At 36.1% G+C, this 22271-nt stretch overlaps 1 protein-coding gene across 1 annotated transcript in view; it reads right to left on the reverse strand.

Moving 5' to 3' along the window:
- LAMA2 (laminin subunit alpha 2) overlaps nucleotides 1-22271 on the reverse strand; it is a 377271-nt gene that overhangs the window by 43300 nt on the left and 311700 nt on the right. The window contains exons 42-46 of the mRNA XM_055714667.1: nucleotides 14048-14164; nucleotides 10631-10813; nucleotides 7794-7948; nucleotides 6013-6156; nucleotides 4975-5108 (exon numbers count right to left, since the gene is read on the reverse strand). Of these exons, the coding sequence (XP_055570642.1) occupies nucleotides 4975-5108; nucleotides 6013-6156; nucleotides 7794-7948; nucleotides 10631-10813; nucleotides 14048-14164 (733 nt within the window). The remainder of the gene's footprint in view (nucleotides 1-4974; nucleotides 5109-6012; nucleotides 6157-7793; nucleotides 7949-10630; nucleotides 10814-14047; nucleotides 14165-22271) is intronic.

Here is a 22271-nt window from a genome sequence, read left to right on the forward strand (position 1 = left end):
ATTGACACACATAATTTCTTATGGGGCCATGTGACTGTAGAAATAAGCATGGAGTATGACCCAAATCCTGTCATGTGCAGATGAAGCATCTTGTATGTTCAGTAATGTGGGAGAGGGTTGGCTGGGAGATGAGGTAGGCAGAGGTGATCAAATACTGTGGATGTACAGATAACTTGGGAAATTGCTGCTTTGTCTTATTTTTAATAGGATGCTGGATTTCCCATGACCATTGCCATGTTAGTTTGGAAATTCCTAACATGGATGCCCAATCCTGCAACCCTAACTAGCCCTGAAACACTCAGCATGGATACCAATATTACATGGAACTTTTCTAACTTATCTGTTTGATACTTAATGCAGAAATACACCATTTTAAATAAAAATTTCTATCATTTTCTGTTAACAGTTTATGAAGAGTGCATACCTATCAAGAGTGACTACCCATTTTTTAGACTACATGTGGTATTTCGCTAGATACCAGATTAGACCCTAAAAATTACTCAGTAGCTGTTCTCAGGCTAGACAAAACTGAATTTTCTCAGAAAGCAGATTTTATATCTATATTTGTGAAAAAGGGTTCTAGGGAAAGGAAGGAAGCTGATTAAATAGAGGTGATAAAATTCATGAAAAATTGCCACGTTGCTTCTGTAGATGAAAAGTGACATACTCATCCTATCAAAATACTTTCAAGTCACAGTCAGAAAGTAAAAAAATGAAATAATAATTTTAAAAAATCCTTTGATTTTCAAACGTCCTGAACCTTGCTGCATGCAAAAATACAAAATTCCTTTCTGTCTAATTAGAAAAAAAAGACTGGCTTGGGGTTCTGAAGTAGCAAGCAAACTATAAGGTAAAAGCATATCTTTCAGGAAAAACTATCATTTCTGTTAAATAAAACTTTACTTGAAGAACTCATATATAGAGCACAGCAAGGAAAACTGCATAACTTAAGCAACTGATTAAACTAAATAAAGAAACTGCTATCCTGTACTTACAGAATTCCTGGATTTAGAAAGTTTACTGGACCAGAGCTCTAGAGGGTGAAAAAATACTGTAAAACTATGAATTTTATGTCTAAAAAACATTCTTCAGGAACTCCTTTGGCTCAGAACCTATTACCCCAAAACCAGAATGAGTTGAAAACTGGAGAATGAGAAAAAAAGTTGAGAACTGGAAAAAAAGCCACTTAAATAAAAAAAAAATAAATTAGCGGAGACATTTCAGTTTTGATAAATTTCTCTAAAACTGTGAAGCAGGGTTGCAAAGTAGTTTTGGAGAAGACATAAATCTATGTCATCTTGCCTGCTTTATAGTCAGGGATCTCAAGTCTTTCCATGTGAAAAATACATACATACAAAAACCCACGGGAGCTCTTTGATTACCTACCTGTACTTCTTCTGGCAGCTCTGGAAACCACATGAATGAGACTCTTAGTTACCTAGGGAATGTCCTAAGTGACATCTGGGGTATGTAAACATGATGTCAAAATCATTTTAAAGTGGGCTAAAGCCATCCACATTATTCTAAATAATTTGTGGGTTTTTTTATTTCCTTTTAATGAAATATTTTACCTTTTATTGCAAAATCAACTGAATGCTAAGGGGATATCTTTGCAGCAGAAATTCCAATTTTTTTGGTTTTTTCAGAAGGCTTATAAATTTGAAGTCCTTTAAAGGATAAAAGTTCTTAATGTAGTAACTGTTGAAAGACTAACAGTAGCTGAAGACCTTTTTTTTAAATTGCTTAACTTTGATGGTCTCCAAAAGAAAGTCATCGGCTCTTTCAATCTATGTTATGCTGAAATCAAGATTCCAGTGTAAAAACTTCCAAGTGCAATAATGCAGAAGTCACTGAGAATACTGACACTTTTTAGGGCATCTAGTATGTCACAAATAGCATGCATGTCTTTCATTTTCAAACACGCTGAAATGCTAACAATGGAGTCTTTTCCATAAATAGTTCTCTCTTATTTAGGGAGGGCAGCTGGGCTTGAAGAAAGAACTTGGCTAACTTGACAGCAAAAAGATGTTGCTATCCTGTGCATAACAAGTCATCAGGTTAGAAGATACTGTTCTAGCGACAGTCAGTTCTGTAGAACTGGAGGACTACAGAGAATGTATCAGCACTGTGTGGCTGATCATCTGGAAAATTTACATAATGCCATGCATGCAGGGTTTGCTCTTTAGGAGATGCATGATGTAAATGAGATTACTTTTGCAAATAATCAACACTGGATTACAAAATAAAATGCAGAAACTTCTGCTCCTTGACCCCTTGAGAGCACAGAAAGTCTTCATTGGAAAGCATGGCTCAGATCTGCCACAGTAGTTTAAATTCTTGCTGAGCTGGGCTGGATGTGTCTATAATGAACTTGGGATTGAAACATTCTTTGTTCTTAAAGGAAGGGTGCTGCTTAAACTCTGTCATTAACAATTAAAACAATGGTAATGTTTAAAATACACTTGATTAAAATTGCACCTAATCAGGTCCTGCTCCTAATTGAGGCATGCTGAAGTCAAGTGACATCGTTTCACTGATCTAGTGAGTCTCAAAAATATTGTCAGCTATTTGACTGTTTCACAAAACTGACATTGTTTGCATGTTGCAAACCTGCTTTAAATCATTTTGCCAGATACTGTTATGCCAGATTTTCCTTTATTGATACTTTGATTGATTGCAGCTGATTGACATCAATCAGATTTGCCTCTGTAAGCAGGTAAGTAACTCCGTAAGTGTCAATTGTTAAATTCCTGTACCCTCAAAGTATAGGGAATTCCTTTAGAAAATCTTACAGAAATAAACAAATTTTACTCCCATTCCATAAAAATATTAAATTATCTCCATGATAACCTCTGCACAGACAATAAAATGCAAAGTATTAGAAAGCTTTAATTAAAAAGGTGATGAACATTAAAAGCACCTCTGGAAAACAGATGCAGTAATTATCAATTTATTCTTAACACACTGGAAATTTTGCTACAGATGTTAACTGAACTGAGCATCTCTGATCATTACTTAACAGTCAGATTTTTCATATTTAGATTTCATTCGGTATGGTGAGTGAACTTGAAAATTTCACAGCCTCTGTGCCACAGCATCTCTTCTTTTTAAGGTCCTTTGGGATCCTTGATTAAGAACTGCCATCAACATTTAAACCTACCATATCATTATTATCGCATGTCAATGCCTGTCACCACTGAAATCAATGGCAAAATTCAGCACAGCCAGAATTTCACCTTATGTTCCCATTCTAAGCAGATGCCCTGCTCCAGCTGTTCAGGCAGCCCTGTCAGGTTGCTGAAAAAGTCTGTGACTGGAACTGAGAAGAAATTTGGAGAGAAAAGGTGAAAGCATGAAATGATTAAAACTCTCCAACAGCTTATGAAGGGAGTCAGAGGAGAGTTATCAAATGGACTAAAATGTTTCAAGTTGAAGAATCTTTAGTAGGGTATAAGACTTATGAAGTCTGCCTTTAAGAATGCAAAATCAGTACTGAGCTCTTCATCCTAATCCCAAAAATCCAACTGTCTCTGTAATGTAATTCTCCTAAACACTGCTCTGTACTTCAGATCTGTGCAGCTGTAATTGTTCCAAATTGCTGATCCAGCAGTTTGTTCAAAACTAATGGCATGCACATCCTATATATCCAGAACAACCAGCTTAATAGGCAAAGCATTTTTGTAGGATGTGTGAATTTTTATACCATGTCCTGGCTCCATATTCTGCTGAAACAGCTTTCTTGTAAATGGAAGTCTGGCATTACTGTGTCATGAAGCTGTTTTAGTATGTATAATACAAATTGGTGACGATTTCACCAGTTCACATCGTATCCCAGTTTGTATCTTCCTAGCAATAAGGTTTCAGTAAGCCAGCTTCTGGACATGGTGCCATAATTTTATTTAATTCTCTGCTCTGATTTGCTGGTTTCTGTGATTTCACTAACTTATTTAAACTGGATGCCATTTCCTCCTCCAAGGATTAGAGTGCTTTTTTTTCTTTTTTTTTTTTTTTCCCTCTCATTTTCTGATTGCATTATTGGTTCTATGTTTAATACTATGTAAAATTCACTGTAATGATGCAGGAGGAATTACTCAGCTACATATCAAATTGCAATATAGATGATGTTCCTAAATTGCTAAGATCTGTTCAGAAGTAGAAGATAAAGGATATAAAGTTATGTAATCCTTATGCTGTAATTACTACACCGTATGTCATGTATTTGCTGTTTGAATGGAAAATATAAGCTTCAACTAACAGATGTGAAATTTGAATATTAAAGTATCCATGTTTCTGAAGTTCAAAACCATTCAACAGCTGATCTCAAATTACAAAGTATAATTTAACTTTCCAGAACATTTCATCCTTTAGTTTTCATAAACTGTATCTTTTTAAATATCTCCAGTTTTAAGAGATGTTCTGCCTATGCAAATGGCGTTTTGAGTAAGAATCAAGGTACTGGAGTATGACAGACCACACATTTGCAGTACTGTATCAAGACCAGAAATTCAGAAAAGCTGCTCATCTTTGAAATTCAAGAAGAAAAGAACAGTAGTTACCTGTTTGACTGCTAAAACCTGTAACTGATTTTAAAAGGAAGCTAGTTGAAGAAGAGAATCGACCAAGTGATAGGTAAACAGAAGGGAACATAAGCAGTCATAGATTGTTGAAGCTAGAGGGGAAATATGTGATGAAAATAAATTCTTGACACAAAACAATTCACATTTCAATAGTAATTCTAGTGTATACACTTTTGGTACTATTGGGTGTAGGTTCAAAAGCTTTCATTAAACCAGACTAGAAGTGCTCATATTTTTGACATATTTTTTTTTTAAAGTCAATATGTCACACATAGCAAACATTTCCACATAAACCTGAGGTATGCTAACTTGAGGACAGTGGATTAGAAGCAGAACTTATTAAATTTAGCAATTTTTTCTTTAGGAATAAAATTTTGGAAGTGAAACATGTACTTGCCTAGAGGCTTCAATCCGGTACCAAAATCCATCATCAATGGTTAAATCTGGATACTCCACACGTCCAACACCAGATCCCACATCCCACAGGAAGCTCACCTTACCTTTGCGCATCTCTATGGCCAAGAAGTCAGTCTACATGTAAAATATGAAAACAGAAGCAATTTCATACTGTAATTAAAGGGAGTTTTCCAAAACTATTCACATTTCAGGAAGTCCAATGAGGTATCAGAAACCTATATATAGACAGTAGAGTATAAAAAATAATTATCGCGTGATCTAAAATGAGATTCTCTTTTTCCTGCTTTCATGGGTTCAAACAAGGAATCTTAAGCCAAAGATGGCAAATGACTTCTGTCAGTGATATGCAGTAAACGGCTGTTAGACTTAAAGAAATGTTAATATTGTAGCCATCAAGAGAATGATTTAACTCAGAGTAATGTTGTTTGTAAAACATCTGTTGGATGGCAGAAAGATGTTGGGATTCTAGGCTAATACATGATTCCATCTAGCCTCTTCATTTTCTGTTAGGTAAATAAAATATATAGTTCAAAATGTTAAAATTCTTTTCCCATTTACTGAATTATTATTGATTTATCTAGAAGTCTGTCTGCTATAGCATCATGGGAAACTGAATCATTCATCATTATTATGCTTAGAATTGTAGTCTTGACTTAAAATTACAATAAATAGGAGCTTTGACAGTTGCAAGATGATTAGCTACTTCATTCCCAACGGAAACCCACAACCAACCCAAAAATTACCCTGGTTGCACTATGAATTTTCAAGCTCTAATATAGTTCATGAAGTCTCACATTTCGTATCTAGTTAAAATATTAAAATATATTAAAAAAATTGCTGGTCATATTTTAGAAGTCCCTACGTTAATACCAAATACCATAAATGTCTAGATTATCTTAGGCCATCTACTACTGCTCTGAAGCCTGTAGGAGGGAAAAAAGAGCCTTTCTCATCTGTATTTGCCAGTAGTCTGATCTGATCAAGCAACCCTGACAGGAAAAGCAGGAGACAGACTTACAAACTTGGCACTTCCAAGGTAAAAAAGCAGATTGTCAGCAACTGCAGTCTTCACATTGACAATGATGGTGTTGTATGTTCCCTTCTTTATTTCTGGTCTGTATGTGCGAATACAATTGCCTCCAGAGGAAACAGACACTTTGATCTTCAAAAAAAAGATGCACAGCAGGAAGAATTCAGTTTACTGCTTATTATTCCAGAAATAACTTTAGATGCTTCCAAATAAATATAAGAATATTATACTCCCCCCCGCCCCCCCCTTCCCTTCCTATTTCTGTGTTACATGTACCAGGGTGTTGCTTGGGTATGCACAGGAGGTAGAAATGGACTTCTCTTTCTGGGATTGTTTATTAAAAGTAAATAAAAGCTCTTTCTGGCATTCACATTTGAAAGGATAAACTGTATGGATTAAAAACAGTTAGAAGATACACTGGTCTAATACAAGCAGCAGTGGAATTCTAGCAGTAGAGACAATCTATAAGTAGAATGTACAGCCAGGAGAATAAGCAGCACGCCTGAAAGGATCACAGCACGTTGCTATCAAGTACACAGGATGATCTAATTTTTCCTTGTAATGCCTTTGATTATGCCAATTTAAGACACCATTTAACAATTATTTTTAAACCAACAGTTGTGTCTATCACTGCTTTTACATAGCCCCCAATGGAGTTGGTATTCATAACTAAGTTTCATTTTCACAGCTGAGTGACATACGCACTTGGATATGTGTGCTAGTTTCCTCAGGCTCTGAGCACAGATAAAAACTGTATACAGTTTGCTTTCATAATGCCAGCACAGACATAATAACAGTACAATGGTATTTCAATTTCAGCTAGATATGTTTATGTATTAGAGTAGATGTACATAATGGTATCCCCTTATGCTTAGGGCACACTTTGCCAAAAAGAAGAGCCATTATATGACCAAACTCACAATTTCCGTATCTCAGAAAAGTTTAGCAGTTAAGTACTTCAAAGCCATCAGGCAGAAGATGAATGTAAAAACCCCATATCATCACTGCAGCTTGTCTTTCTATTGTGTGCAAATTTAATTGAGTATATGGAATACATTTCTTTCCCGGGATCCTATTATTCTGTAGATATTTCCGCCCCCACCCCCCCCACCCCCCCACCCCAACATTTTTCAGGAAATTTTCTGAAGTACCATCTTTAACAGATTTTATCCTCTGCTACATTAGGTCTGAGGCTGAATAACCTTAGTATTAACCAGCTGATCCTCAAGTTTAGAGTATTACTGAGTCAGGGAGACAGACTCTAAACTCATTAAATGGACTAGAAATATATTCTTAACTCAAGTTAGAGTCCTCAGAACTGCTACTGGACAAAGAAAGTCAAGAATATGGGAAAGTAAATACGCTCAGCAATTTCAGTGAGCTTGGCATTGCCTCATTCTCAGGTAATATAAGTTCTATGATATGACATCAGGGCTTAGACAAAAAAACATGTTTTCTTCTTCATAAAAATCAATGACATTGTGACTCTTCTGCTGTACTATCATCCATAATAATTCTTAAATAATAACCTTTCCTGACACATTCCTACAGTTATCCATTTAACAAGGGCAATTTTAAAATGAAGGAACAAGACACAAAGTGAAAATAATCAGAATATTCTCTTTTAGCTGAGAAATTATACTCCATTATTTGCTCTCTACACATGTTTAGAATTAGAAAGGATTCACTCTGTGGAAAAGAAATAGTAAAGTAGAAAATAAAATCTCATCAATACTCAAAAGGTCATTTTACTGAGAAAGAGGGCTTACCGAATTGGCTTGCTTCCGAGCCTGGTTTATCAGCTCTTTTATCTGAGAAATGTTTTTTCCTAAGTTATCTTGAAGTTCTTTGATTGGCTTGATTTTATCTAGCAGACGATCTGCTTCCTTTTCTAGGGTTTTAATACTGGAATCTGCATCAGCAACTTCATAGGAAGAGTTTGAGAGAACAGTGTCAAACAGTAATTATACATTAGAACACAAAAATCCAAGAAAATTCTGCATACACAATACTCAGGCAATTGTATATGCTACTACGAGTTATACACAGACCAGGAAGCTATCTGAACAGAGTAATATAATTCAAGAGCATTTGGAAGCAAGTTAAAGTAGCAATAGTAGCAAATGCAGTTGTTAAATCAGGATTTTGAAGCAGTAACTATGCTTCAGGTCAGGATGATACTAACAGAAAACATTTCCTGTAGCAAAATACACTTATGAATGAGGTATTTACTTTCTTTTTTTTTAAAGTCCAGTTTTGAAGAAAAATGCTAGATTAATGACAATTGGTTACTTTCCGTTAGTAATTTCTGAAACAGGGTTAGAATTAACTTGAAGTAATTCTTGAATTAACTATAATGGCCACGACTAGAAAAAGGCTTTATTCTGCTCACAAGTTTAAAATTCTACATGTGTACTGAAAGCAGAATAAAAAACAGTGGCAGTAAACTGCAAATATTGTCTTTTTTTCAGGTGAACTTAATGAGTTCACAAGGATATTTTTTTCTCTCTTTTTCTTCAAGCTCCAAATTACTTTTTTTGCCCCCAACATACTACCAGTGAACAATGCCCTCTCTTTGACAGTTCGTCAGATGATCTAAGGATCACAGCATTTGCTAGCATGAGGGTATGGGTTTATGTGGATGACACAGAAAGCAACAAACCTGCATTTACCAGAAGAATGTATATTGAATGATAATAATAATAATAATGCTTAGATAAAACATGGAAGTCTGCATACCTAGTTTTTGAATAGTCACGCAGACACTCATACCAAACCTTCAAGATGCTTCTTAAGGTTTCGCATATGTGAAACTAGTTACCAAGTCACTTTAACTCAGAGCCTTAGAAAAGTAACTATTTAATTATTTCAATGAATGTGAAATATAGAGCACCATGCAGAAGCTTTGGTGGTAAGCAGTGAATCATTGTTTATCAGAAAAGGCACAATAAAAGCAGCAAGAAAGAAAACGTACATACTGATTTCTGTAGACAAGGTACGGAGACAAAGAAAAGGAAAAAACAGAAGATAATGTAAGAAAAAGTTTTCAATAGCTAAACAGAAATGTAAAGTAAATTGAGGGACAGGATAAATCTAGAAAAAGTGTATTACTTTTCATATATTGCACATCTACTTAGTGAGAATGCAGGGCCTGAATTCTGACATACAGGAGACGCTACGACTGCTTCAGTATGTAGTTGTACAAAGTGAGTATGTTGGTGCTCATATTCAGCGTGGTTTACCCTGCATTTACTTTAATCTTATTCTGTAATCTGAGTATCCATTAGCAGTTGGAGTAGTAAAAACATACTTCTAGAGAACATCTTCCAATTAAGCTTTATGTGACATGAAAGAGTTTGCAAGTGTTAAGACCACTCCTCAATGTCAACATGATGGGGGACAATCAAGAGATTAATTTCTACATTATCCCTCCTAATCTCAGCTAAAATACTAATGTACATAGTCTTAGAATACTTTGGCTGGGACAGATGGCCTAATCTAGATCCAGCAGTGCCGAGAAATTACTGCTTTTAGGCCACTTAGTTTATCAATGCCCTGCCAGAGGTCATTAACTCATAGATCTGTTTGTTCCATAACCCACTGTAATATAACCACACTATTTCAATCAATAACTACTTTTCATATTGTCTAAACTAGTATGGATCAGTCTACCTGACAGGGATTGTCCTGGGGCTCACACATCTATCTCAATTGATGAGGGATCAGGAACCTGCAGCAGGCAGGCAGTGACAAACAGCTATTTGGATTAACTTCTTTCATTGGTACAGCTACAATCTGAAGAGGACGTTTGTCTGTACAACAATTATAACCTCCTAAACTAGATGTTTTTAGGTGCCCAGCTTCATCAAGCTGACAACAATCTGGAGAGCCCAGGTTAGCTGAGAAATTAGTCCTTCAGTAATTCTCTAAAGATACGTGGTTTTGTGGTCAGCCCTAATTATATAGTCACATATGATATTCTAGCAATCTACCCTAAAATGGATTGTAATTTAGCATTCAATTTTATCCATCATAACCAAAGTGAAAATGCTAAAGCAATTGCCACATTTGATAACAGGATTCACTGTTCAAAAAAATAAAATAAAAGCATACCAAAAAAAATTTTCAGAATCTCCTTTTTGTCTTTCTACTTAACTGTCTACTTTAGCGTTCTACCCAAAATAGTAACATATATGAAAGAAGTCATGCATTTCCCCCAGAACTGATTATCTGACTGACTGAAGACAGGTTTAGTGAGTGGAATTTTGCTTGAATCAAGGGGTGAACTGCCAGTCAGAATCTTTGATTATTCACCTCCTAAATACTTTAAATAGTAGTCAGTGGAACAAATCCATCCACTACACATTCATCGTGCTGATGTTAGCTTTTTTTTCCAATTGCTAGCACCAGTCCTTAAGATTTAAAATTCTTTTTATATATAAAGTCCAAAAAAAAATAGAGGTGATAGAGATCCCTTTTATCCCAGCATACTATAGTAATGCTACGTGAGTGAAATTCTGGAGTGCCTCTGATTTCATTTTGAGATGCGAAATGAAAACCACAAACTGAAAAAACCCACCACCGAACAGCCCAAAAAAGATCTTACTGTTCTTGATAGGGTCCTTCACAACAGCATTTGTTTTTGCCACATCATCTGCGAGTTTACTGTAGTTGTTTCTCAAGCCCAGGAGGTTCTGGTTGATGTCTTTAATCTGGGCCAGGACCTCATTTGCTGTATCATTGGCTTGTCTTGCTTTATCTTTGGCTGCCTGTACCTTTATAGCTGTATCTGTAGGTAGAAAAGGACAATAAAATGATTGCCTGGAGTACAGCAGTTTCCTTCACACATCTTAAAGTTGGGTTAACTCTTAAATTGTGTTGTGTAGTTCTTTGAGAGCTCCTACTTCACATGCAGTAGGATATTAGTAGCTGTAATTTCAGACTGCAGAATCTCGCCCTTTATGACTTTTTTTTGAGACATCAGATGCATCTAAAGAAGAGAAAATGCTCCAGCCCCATTTGTATGTAAAGGAGAAATAATTTTATTAGGTAATTTTTTGTGTGATTTTTTTTGCTGTTGACTCACTGGTTAACTTCTGATCAAGTGTCAGATATAATACTTGATATTTATAAAAGAAATAGGACTTTCAATGTTCTGATGTACAGAGTACAGAAATCTAACTCCATGTGTTTCAGCTGAAATTCTGACAAATAATCTTGTGAATTAGGACACCAAGGGCCCATTGGCTGAATTAATCACATACATCCATAGACATCCTCGGTGACCTGGAGCAAAACAATTAGTCTAATGCTGCCCCACCTCTCTGCCTGCAAAATGAAAATGCATGTTCTATCTTTGGGGTGAAAATATTTAAGTCTGGAATGTATCCAAGCAGGTATTTATTCAAATCCTGTGTTAGTAAATTGGATTGCTTTAAAACTTATCATGCAGCTCAGGTGCTGTTGCCAAGCTGGGATTACACCACATGATGAGCCAGCACTAGGGAGCTGTCCAGTTTTCTGAATTCCCGCAGATGGGAGGCAGTGAGCAAGCAGAAGATGTTGTGGTGGACACTCCAGCTTGCAAGGGAACCCATGTGAACCCTCACTCTACCACCACTCCACAGTGGCATCGTGGGTCCTGTAGGAACTTGCTTTGCTACCTTCTTGCTCTGAAACTGTTCTTAGAATTGCTTTCTCCTTGTGTTTTCCAAGGTATCCTTCATGTCCTTCAGTCACATGAGAATTCTGGAGTGCAGCCCAGAAGTCTGGATATATCTAAAACAACCACGTAGGGATAAGACCACTTGTCATACTGACTGGGGCTTCCTGGGGTAGTCCATGAACTACTGAGTGGGGAAAGGCACAGGAGGTTGTGATTCCTTTCAGTTTCTGACTAAGAGACAGTTGATAAGAGCTAGTTTATACCAAGCATATGCTTGAAGCAGATTGCACATTCCTGATTCTATGACTGTGTGAAGACATGGAAAACCACGGACATTTTCTCCATTTCAAGGGCTCAACAGCATAGGTTTCCAAATGGTCTTCTAGGCAGGTCCTTCTTCTGTGGGACACCTGATCTGATCAAGCCTGTGGCCTGGGGAGCACATGATGCTTCCTAAAGCCATAGAGAATTGGTGGATTTGTCCTGCATGCTGGAGGATCACGTGACCATTTTTACTTTCTTAGTAAAGATATATTATACCTGTGCTTCAAATAATTCCATCCTTATTTCTGAAATTTTGGCTCTTTAAAGCCCCCAAAATACAATATCACCTTGAAAATACAACTGAACTTTTAATAAACCATTATCATCATCAGAACTGTCAAGTGAAAGAACAAAGAGCTCTGATTGCCTTTTTTTCACTTCCTTTTTTCATCATATCTAAGTATCTCTTTCTGAGGCCAATATTAGAGGTCAGGCAGCTTTCTGGCAGAGTTGGAGTTACTGTGTTACTTCCCTCTATTGGTCACAGAAATTATATTTATTTTCAGCCACACTTTAAATTATGCCATTCCTGCACATATGGATCCTTGTCCTAAGGTGATCTACCTTAAATTTTGATTTTTTCTGCTCTTATTTGGCTATTCATATAGCATGGAGACAAGAATTACTACTTTAAGCTGCTCTCTGCTTTCTTAAATCCTTGAAGAACAAGATATATGACAGGGTCATTCCCTCTCTCATCCTCATTGGCTATTTCCCTTTTGGAGAATCAATTTACTGTATTTCCTTATCCATGCCATTTATTTGCTCTGAATTTCATTCTTAATACACATCTGGTTGTTTTTATGAGTGTCCTTGTACCAAGCACCCTGTAACTCTAATCTGACAAGAGTTTATTACATTGCCAATGGCTGCACATTTTATATTTCTTTTACTTGTTTCATATTTAGTATTGTGTTCTAAGGTCAACTGGTTTTAGAGGTCCATTTTATTTGACCGAGACATCTATCTGTGCACAAGAAAAGAAACAGTCATGTCAATATCTGTGGCCAAGACCCAGGAAATGGTATAAAATGAGCATGACATATTAAAACAAATTTCCATGAACACCTGATTTCAAGGATCACTAAATCTAAACCAAAACTTTTCAGTTATCTGGAATCAAAGCTAGAAAAATGTGCAAGATGAATAAGTAAATTGTTTTTCATGCCAAGTTTTAACTTGCAGTCTGAATCTTCCAGACCACCACAAATCAGATAGAATATAGATTTTCTTTAGAGACTTTTCTTAAGGCATATCTTCAGTTTATAAAGTGCTCTATGGAGAGAAAAGTCTTAGCAGATTACACTGATACAAAACTTTTTATTTTCTAAAATAAACAGTTTATCACTGTCCATTATAATGAAACTACATTGTAGTTCCCTGTCTCTCACTATCACAACACAAAGTAGCTAACATCTCAGGACTTTGGGATTTGAATGAGTACTACAGATTAATTTTTTTTTTTTTTAAATGGCTATATAGGATTCAGAGTTCATTGAGGAAAGCCTGCTCCTGTTCTAGGCGATTTACAGTCTGAAGAAGATATACAATCCAAACAGTGACTGGAAACAATACTGCAGCATAAAAGAGTGAGAGTGTGGTAGAAAGGTAAGACAAAACCCAGCAAATTTCATTCTGCTTTTTCTATTAGGTCAGTAAGACATTCTTCTTGAATTAAATTATACCAGTTCAATTATAATGGTTCATTAAACAGTAGTTTCATAAAAAGACTTCATGTTTAAAGACTATTTGTCTCAGATTGGATCATAATTCCCGATACCATAATTCTTTGCTTTCTGAAACCTCTTGCAAACTGCAGAAGCATTGTACCTTCTACTGTATCATAATACAAACTAATACCATGTTAACTGTGTTCAGTTTGGTTCTCTCTCACATTGTTCATGTTTGTCTTATTACAGCGGCCAAAGGTCAAAGTGGACACAGCGTGAACATAGACAAAGATTAATCAGACAGTTGTTAAATGAAACAAAAGAGCCAGGATGAGTCAAGTGTTCCAGCACTTTTCCAGCTTACCGTTAGGAATGGCTGACAGCTTTCCTAAGGTTTCATTCAAAGTTCTCAGGAGAATGGAATTCTTCTCATCAGCACCTTTCAGCTTGTTCTGCATGCTGTCCAGATTACTACCCTTTTCTATAAAAAGCGCACATAGTAAAAGGCTTTAACTCTTTGTTTTCACTATCCTTTCTTTGCACAGAATTTAAAATGCATAACAATGAGCAAGCCATTTATCATTAAGATATTACATTGTGTAAAATAAGAAGTCCAGTAAAACTGGTTGTACGGTTCACCAATAATCTTCCTCTGTTTCTTTAAGTTCCCTACTTCCATGGTATCTAAATACTTTAGTTATTTGTACTATATTATATTTATCAAGAGTTTTCCTAAGGTGTACAGAAGAAAGAAAAAAATGACAATCATAGATGGTATGATTTATGCAAATTCACATAAAAATCCACTGATAGATTCAACAAGTGTGATGTTTAGGCATAGCTTTGATTCCTAGATTAAGCTACTACTGAAATTATCTTGTTAAAGTGGTTGAATGGGTTGAATGAGTTGGACGCAGCGTGAAAGAGCAAGATTGATCAGGTCAGCTTACTGTTGCAGTTAGACGACAAAGCCTAGATCTCCTGGATTTTCTCAAAAATAACTAATGTTGACATAACACCTGAAGAAAACACATGAGATCACCCGAGCACTGATCATCAATATGAGGAGTATACATAACAATAGGTTATTATGAAATAAGTAATTTTTTTTAAAAAAAGCCTGTCTAGTAAATAAAGCTTTAAGCTAAGAATTTGTTCAAATCAAAGAACTAGTACAAATTACAGGCAGAGGTGTGTCATATTCAGTACATTACTGATGAAACTGATGTTGTCCTTTACAGGTAAGTTCCTATTCTTTAGCATTTGCTGTGAATAAAAATTACAGAGTATTTTTTAACAGTATCCAGCACAGCAATAATTTTTCAAACTCAAAAGTGAGATTCCAGCGAAGCTCTATGGCTATTTAAACAGACATTATTTCAAAATCTAGAAGTAAAGTTTGGCACAAAAAATGGTAGTTAATGCTTAAGCCACTATCTTAGCCGGCATTTTTCATCATTTCTTTATATCAATATGGAACTCTCTGGAACAGACAGCTGGTAATTTCTTACCTTAAAGTCATGACCTACTGGGAAACTAACTCAACATCACTGTCCTTGATAGTAGGAAGAGGAGAATAATTTGTAGAGAAAGAGTTTAGGATACAAACTATGACTGTGACCTTCAGATATGTGGCAGGTTATTGAAAATAAACACCTAATTTTTGGATACTTATCCAAGCAGATACTGGGATAAGAAAACACACTGCAGATGAGGTTTCTCCTGAATTATAGCCACATACTTGCCAAAAACAAAAAGCATCTCTTTTTATCAAGGGACAATAACTTGATATCACTGGTACTCCAGCATCAGGGCTGTAACCCTTTTGTGAGAGAATAAACAGAATAATAGATTAAAACAAGGGACTGCGGTTCATGTTCCACAAATTCTAAACCCGCAAGGTTTCTTTTAACTAGATGAGCAAGAAGCAATTTGTAAAGAGAAAAATCAAACAAAATGTGTATTATCTACAGGAAATCATTAACTAATTTTCCCAAGCCTATAGCAAGGCTGAAAGAGCAAATGGAATTTATATGAGAATACTTTTGTTGTTAGACCCTTTGAAATGTCATTCAGGAATAAATATGTTTGCCTTATTTAAATCAGAGCAACACACAGGACTGTGAGAGTGCCTGGAGGTAAGCCCTCATTCCTGCAAAGTGTCCTGCAGAAGAACAGGACATTTGTGTGAACTGTAAGAGGCACAGTTAACACTAGAAAAAAGTTGGGAAGATTCATCTAATTTATAAGGTCACTCTTCTCCTCAAAATCACCTTTCTTTTTAAATGACAGATTTTGTCTCAACTGCTGAATGAGGCTACTGGTAATGTGATGCTGCTAAACCGGGATGAACTCATGAGATTCTGGTCTTAAGTGCTCTGAGACTTTATCTGAGTTCAATTCTTCTTAAGTAATAATACTGACAAAGCTGTTTTAATTTCCTCCATTTAATTCTGAAATTATAGTCTGCCTGATATTTCCTTGGTGTCTGTGGTGCCTTTTGGGATGTTAGTGTTTATAAAGTGTGTTAATATTTCTGAGATACTTGATTCATTTCTGGTGGTGGTATACTAACTTTGTTGCATACTCTTAAATTACCTCTTTTTTTCCTTTTTACTCTGTCAGATCCAACACTATGCTAATTATCCCCAGTTATATTTCTGAAGAATCATGTTTCCAGACTTCTGTTTTCAGCTTTGTAACCATAGCAGCAAACTGATTTTTACAGAATTTAATAGGGGAAGTTTCCCTAGAACTCCTGAAATTGAACACTGAAACTCCACCTGTTTAATATTTTTTCTTTTAATTCCTCAAATACATGTTAACTGTGGTTGGGTTTTTTTGTTTGTTTGGGTTTTTTAATTACAATAATAAAGCCATAAATTAAGTGTCCCAAGGGAGCCTCTTACACAGAGATGCGAGGAGATACTAAGGCCCGTATCAGCTATTCAAAGAAATTGTTCATTTTGCGTAGTGATATTAGCATGAAGTTGTATTTTGAAGTACCTTCCCCTACACTGTAATGCAGATGGCCTCTTCACTAAGCACAGAGCTAATTTTGTGTATAAGTCGTGAACTGAACTGACTTCATGTCAGCTTTCCCCCATCCTTTAATTATTAGCATTTATGAAAAATGTTGGAGCCATGATTTGAAGGCCTGATATCCTCCAGTTAATCACCGGGGCTTGAAAAAATACAGGCAGCTACAATCTAAGTGTTTTCAAACTCCATTGCTTATCTGACTTGGAAGAGGTTAGTGGGCCTGCACTGAAAGATGCCAGACACTGTCAATTCAGAGTCAAGTGTAGATTGAGGAATAGTCTTAGAAATTTATTGCAGTCCTGTTTCCACCTGATTAACTCTGCACAGAGTCAGCACAGGATGCCAATCAAGGCACTGTTTATTGTTCAAATCAACAAAACCAGTCATGCATCACTGAAACTAAACCCTAAAGAGTAAGCAGGATCTTGAAGAACTTTGCAGGTACAGGCCTTTAAGTTTTCTGGCTTAGTTAACATGAACAAAGATTTTAAATTTCTGTTTCTATTTCATAATTAAACACAACATTACAGAATAAAGCATTGTTTCTTTTTCCTCTGAGTAAATAAATTGAAGTGAATCAAATGAAAAAAATATCCCTGTACTCATATGTTTCATCTTAAGATGAACTTAAGAACTTAGATACTTAGCATTTATATACAGTGATCTATTTTACAAGAGACAAGTTTTTACAAGTCTCTGTAGATCATGTACGTAAGTGGCACTGGTTAATTACTGATGATGTGCCACCATTGCAATCCTAGTGGAAACAAATGTCTTCTGATATTTTGACCAAATGCAGTTTTCCATGCAAAACTGTCCAAGAGGGTATCATGCGGCTATGCTACCCAATGCATGTACCCTAAAAATCAGAATAAAGGTGGAAATCTATCAAGAAGCAACATATGCAGCTGTTTTTACTGACTGGATACTGCACAAACGATCTGGCAGGCAGTTACACACATCCCTTTCTTCTAGTTATCTTTGTTTTGCTTCTTCCAAGTACTATTCTTGCTCCCCACAGGCTCATCCTATAAAGAGGAAGATGGGTCACAAGCAAATATTTTTTCCTCTAAAACAAAGAAGACTTAGAAACAAACAGGGGAAAGAGATGTAACCAGAGAAATGCAGCTAACGATGGTTAACTTTTTAAAAAGATTACTTTCAGCACTGACTGAAATAATTTGGTGAATGCAATATGCCAGGTCAGCAAAAATACAAATAGGAGAGTACACAAACAAGAGATTCAGCTGTGCCGATCAGCTGGAAAATGTTTTAGCTAAAAATATTCACACATTGTCAGACAAGACAAGTCACCCTCAAGTTGTCAATTTTTAAGCAGAAGAAATGACATGAGCTGAATTTCAGTAGCCACCTGACAGCAGTCTCTAGCTGAAGAGTTTATACATCTTATTTTTGCTTTTCATTGATCAGTTTTGACAGTCTGTATATAGTCTCAAATCTGCACTGGGGCAAGTATATTTTTAAAACATTAAATTCAAAATTATAAGAAAGAAAAATTGCTCCTGGCAAACTGAAAATCCCTCAAGGCAGTGAGAATGAAGCTGGCAGGCAGCAGCATTCACTCATTTGTAGCCAAAATTTCAAAACTCCTCCTTAGCCAGAGTACTACATACAGATTTTGCTTCTCCCACCAGGGTTATTCCTTCTAACTCCTACCCCCACAGACACAGAAATGACTAAATCTCTATTTTAATAGCTTCTGTCAGAAGCTTTGCTTTGTAAAGACTGTTTCAGCAGGTTTTGGTGGTAATAGAAAACATTTCCATGATTAACAGCCATTTTATAACTTGGGTAATTGGCCACAAATCAGGGGAATGTAATAATTTAGCAAGAAAACACTCCCACCTCCGTCACAGCCCAGCCTGGATTTTTGGAGTGTGTATTACTTGAGTGGCTTATGGGTCTCCATTATTTTAACTAACGTACTACCTGTAGTGCAGACAGAGATATTTTAAACTAATGATTACTTCTGTCTACTAGCTCTTTATAGGCTGCCCATCATCCACCCTGCGCTTCCAGTTAAGATTCTGAACAGGGTGGCTTTATAAGAATCGTGAGAAAACATCGTTGTATTAATTTGACACTCAGCTCTCCCTTCATATCCTGGAAACATCAAGACATTCAGAGGGGATTATTTTCATAATACTAGTAATATCAACACTTTGGAGCAAAAACAGGGTGGGGAAAAAAGGAAATTAAGAAATCTGTCATTGCATTTTATTCTTAGGCATCTGCATTCTGGGCACAACATTAACGGATCTCTGTGGGTCAAGCTGTGGAACGTGGACATGTTTTATTAGATGCAAAAAGGCATACTGTGAAAAGTTCAGAATGTTTGTCTGTATAAAGTACTTTAAATCTAAGACATACTAGAGCGCATTAAGAAAGTCATTACCCTTCAGTATGGGGGAAGAACACAGACAAAGATTTAATAAGTGCATTTTAAAACTGATCCCTGCTTGCATTAGGATTGCTTTATGAATCTTCAGACTGTTTAGACCTTCACTTCTGAATTATGAAACTGTTGCCAACTTAAATTCTCACTGGCATAAAATGGGAGAATAATATACTTTTTTTCAAAGATCTCTGAAATAACGTCTTATTGAGGTTGTAATACATCTTTTCTCAGGGTTAAACTGGACAGTTTTGCAGGCACATCGAATTAACATATATCCAAGTACAGACACTATTTTATTTTGTCCTTGAAAACAGGGCACTGTCCTATATGGAACACATGGTTACTCCATTATAACTACCTGGGGAGCACACAAAGCTATGGACTCCACTCCATGGCGTCCAGTCTGCTCAGAGGAATACTACGGGAGAGAAGGGGCAGCATTGCTGTTTTAGTATTTCCTATACGTTAGCCATGGCAAACTGCAGCAGTTAGCATTCCAGAAAGGGGCACTAACAGCATCCTTATTCGTTCTACTTCAGCCATGCTACTTATATTGCACATTGGACTCCCCTCATAGTTTTGTGATTCTCTGTAACACGTATACTGAAACATGCACCTCCAGCCCTAAATCTGTACTGAATCTCGCAGTAAGGAGCCACAATAAAGAACACTCTAAACATACATCCAAGATTTACTAGTAACTGTAGACACATTTTTTCTCGGAGCTGCTACAAGAAAATAACAATATATTTAACTTTCAAACAGTGCATGACAATGGAATGCAATTAATTACCTTATAAAATATTATGTGTTATGATCTTATTAAGTATTATTTTTACTTGTTAGCTAGTTCTGCAGTTGAAAATCCTAGAGCTGCCAAAACTAAATTAAAGTATAGTAATAGCCAAAAGAAGAGTAAATTGTATGGATCTCATCCTTCATGCTGTATGGTTTTTGTAATGCATCTCCCAGGAGGCTAATGAAAATTTTGTATGTTAAAACTCAGAAGACTGGGCTCTATTATAAAAATCTATCTGGTTTCTAACAAAAAGTATTTTACCTACTCTAGCATGACAGGGAAGCTTCAGGCATCATCTCTGTGACAAACAGTTTAAATCTGAACCTTGAATATTTACTGTGTGTTATTTTTTTAGCTCTGATGCATGAAATAAAAAAAAAAAGCTTGATTTTCAGATACTATGATAAGCAAAAAATCTGTTTTCCTCTCCTTGTCTTTATTTCTTCTAAGTCCTAAATCTGTTTTCTCACACAGGTTTTCAAGGGCAATGCTTTTCCCTTCCTTGTGGTTAATTCCAGGTTAACCCTATTACAGCTTCAGCCAACTGCATCAGATTAAACTATAATGTATCTAGTATGCAAGAATTTTGCAAAAACTACAGTGACTGGACACAAGCTTCTCAAACTATACACAACAGAATTTCAGATTACAAAAGGGAGGGGTTTACAGTGCACTAATTTGAAATAAACCACAAAGTTATCAATTTGAACTTATTTTGTCTGGACTAACCAAAATATTACTCAATATTTGGATGAAAGACTTTCAAAATAGTTGTATGGAGGCCTCAGTCAATTGATCCTCCTCTCATACTTTACTATACCAGTGGCAAAAACACTGTATGCTTCTAAATTGCTTCCTTTGTTATATGTAAAACCAAAGCAATTAAACCAGTAATGTGTAACATATTTCACAAAGGCAGATGTGTGAAACTCAGTGTTAGCCTACTTGAAAGTGGATAATTGTATCATGCTTATTTCCCCTCAGGTTTAATCAAAATGAATTATTTTTTCAATTCCTTTCTAAGACTGCTATACAGAAAGAAGTGTTCAGTACTGTTAAACAGATGCTTCATTAGCGCTACAATAAGTATTTTCTTAGAAGACCTATAAAACAATCTGTCTGGAAAGACAAGAAATAAACTGCTTTTGGTTGCAATGATCAGAAGATCACTGAATCATAGGCTATGAACATATGTTTGTCCAAAGATAATTTTTTTCCTTCTGACCAACAGTCAGTCCTCACTATTTGTCTAAGCTGTTTTCAAAGATTTTCAAAGATTGCATCTCCCTAATCTCCTCAGTAATCAATTCCAGAACTTCTGTATTTTAATTACCACGAAGACTTTCCTAATATGTGATCTGTATCAGTGCATTTGAGATATGTTAGTCCCATCTTCTTTGGAGAAACCTTAACATAACTGAAGAATACTGAGTCCCTACTCAATTGTCTCTTTTTCAGTCTACAGATTTAAATTATTTCATACTTTCTCCTCATCTCTCCTCTTCCAGGCCTTGCAAACCACCTCAGCCCTCATGAAGTTCAGTGCTCAGCACTGTAGCCAGTAACTTCACTAAAGCACTAGAAACTCTGCAGAAAGTAAAAGGATTGTTTCATGTGTTTTGGAAAGCCATGCTCTGATTCATGCACTCCTCTGTGACATCTGCCTTTTCCACCTCTACCCAGCACATCATTCATGCTTCTCTTTAGTCTCATTCTAGAGAAGTGCTACCCCGACAATTTCTCCTCATCCTGAATTTCTGCAGCTGATTATTCATGTTTGCATGAAACACCTCATATGTGTCCATACTGACTACCATCCTGTTTTCTCCCACTATGACATTCACCAATAATACTCTCATTTATTGATGAGAAAATACTAAGGCCGTAGTAAGAACAGTCTGACCTGAATTACCATCTTTTACAACTCACTAAACAGCTGATGCAAAACATATTTTTTCCCCAGTGGAAAATACTGAATAGAAATTAAAGATACTTTATTTTTCACTGGGAAACCAAATGTTTGGTTTGGAATCCACAAAATTTATGGTTTGAGCTGCATTTAGACATGTATTTATGCTTTAGGAATAAAAATTTGTGTGTGTGCGCGTGAAAATAGTAATTTTTCTCTAGAGACTTGTTTTTAGTTTCATCTTTTTAAGAAAATGCTTAGCAATTCCCTCCCATTACTTTCTGTTTGCCAAACATCTTCATTCTACCTCCCCATGCTTCCTGTTCCTGGCACAATCCCCTAAGCATTCTGATGAGATTCGGTATCTCTGACTGGCGTTGCAAACCCTGCTTCTGTATTGATAAGAACAACAGTTTAAT

Source organism: Falco cherrug, chromosome 6 (assembly GCF_023634085.1).
Source record: "Falco cherrug isolate bFalChe1 chromosome 6, bFalChe1.pri, whole genome shotgun sequence".
Taxonomy (NCBI): domain Eukaryota; kingdom Metazoa; phylum Chordata; class Aves; order Falconiformes; family Falconidae; genus Falco; species Falco cherrug.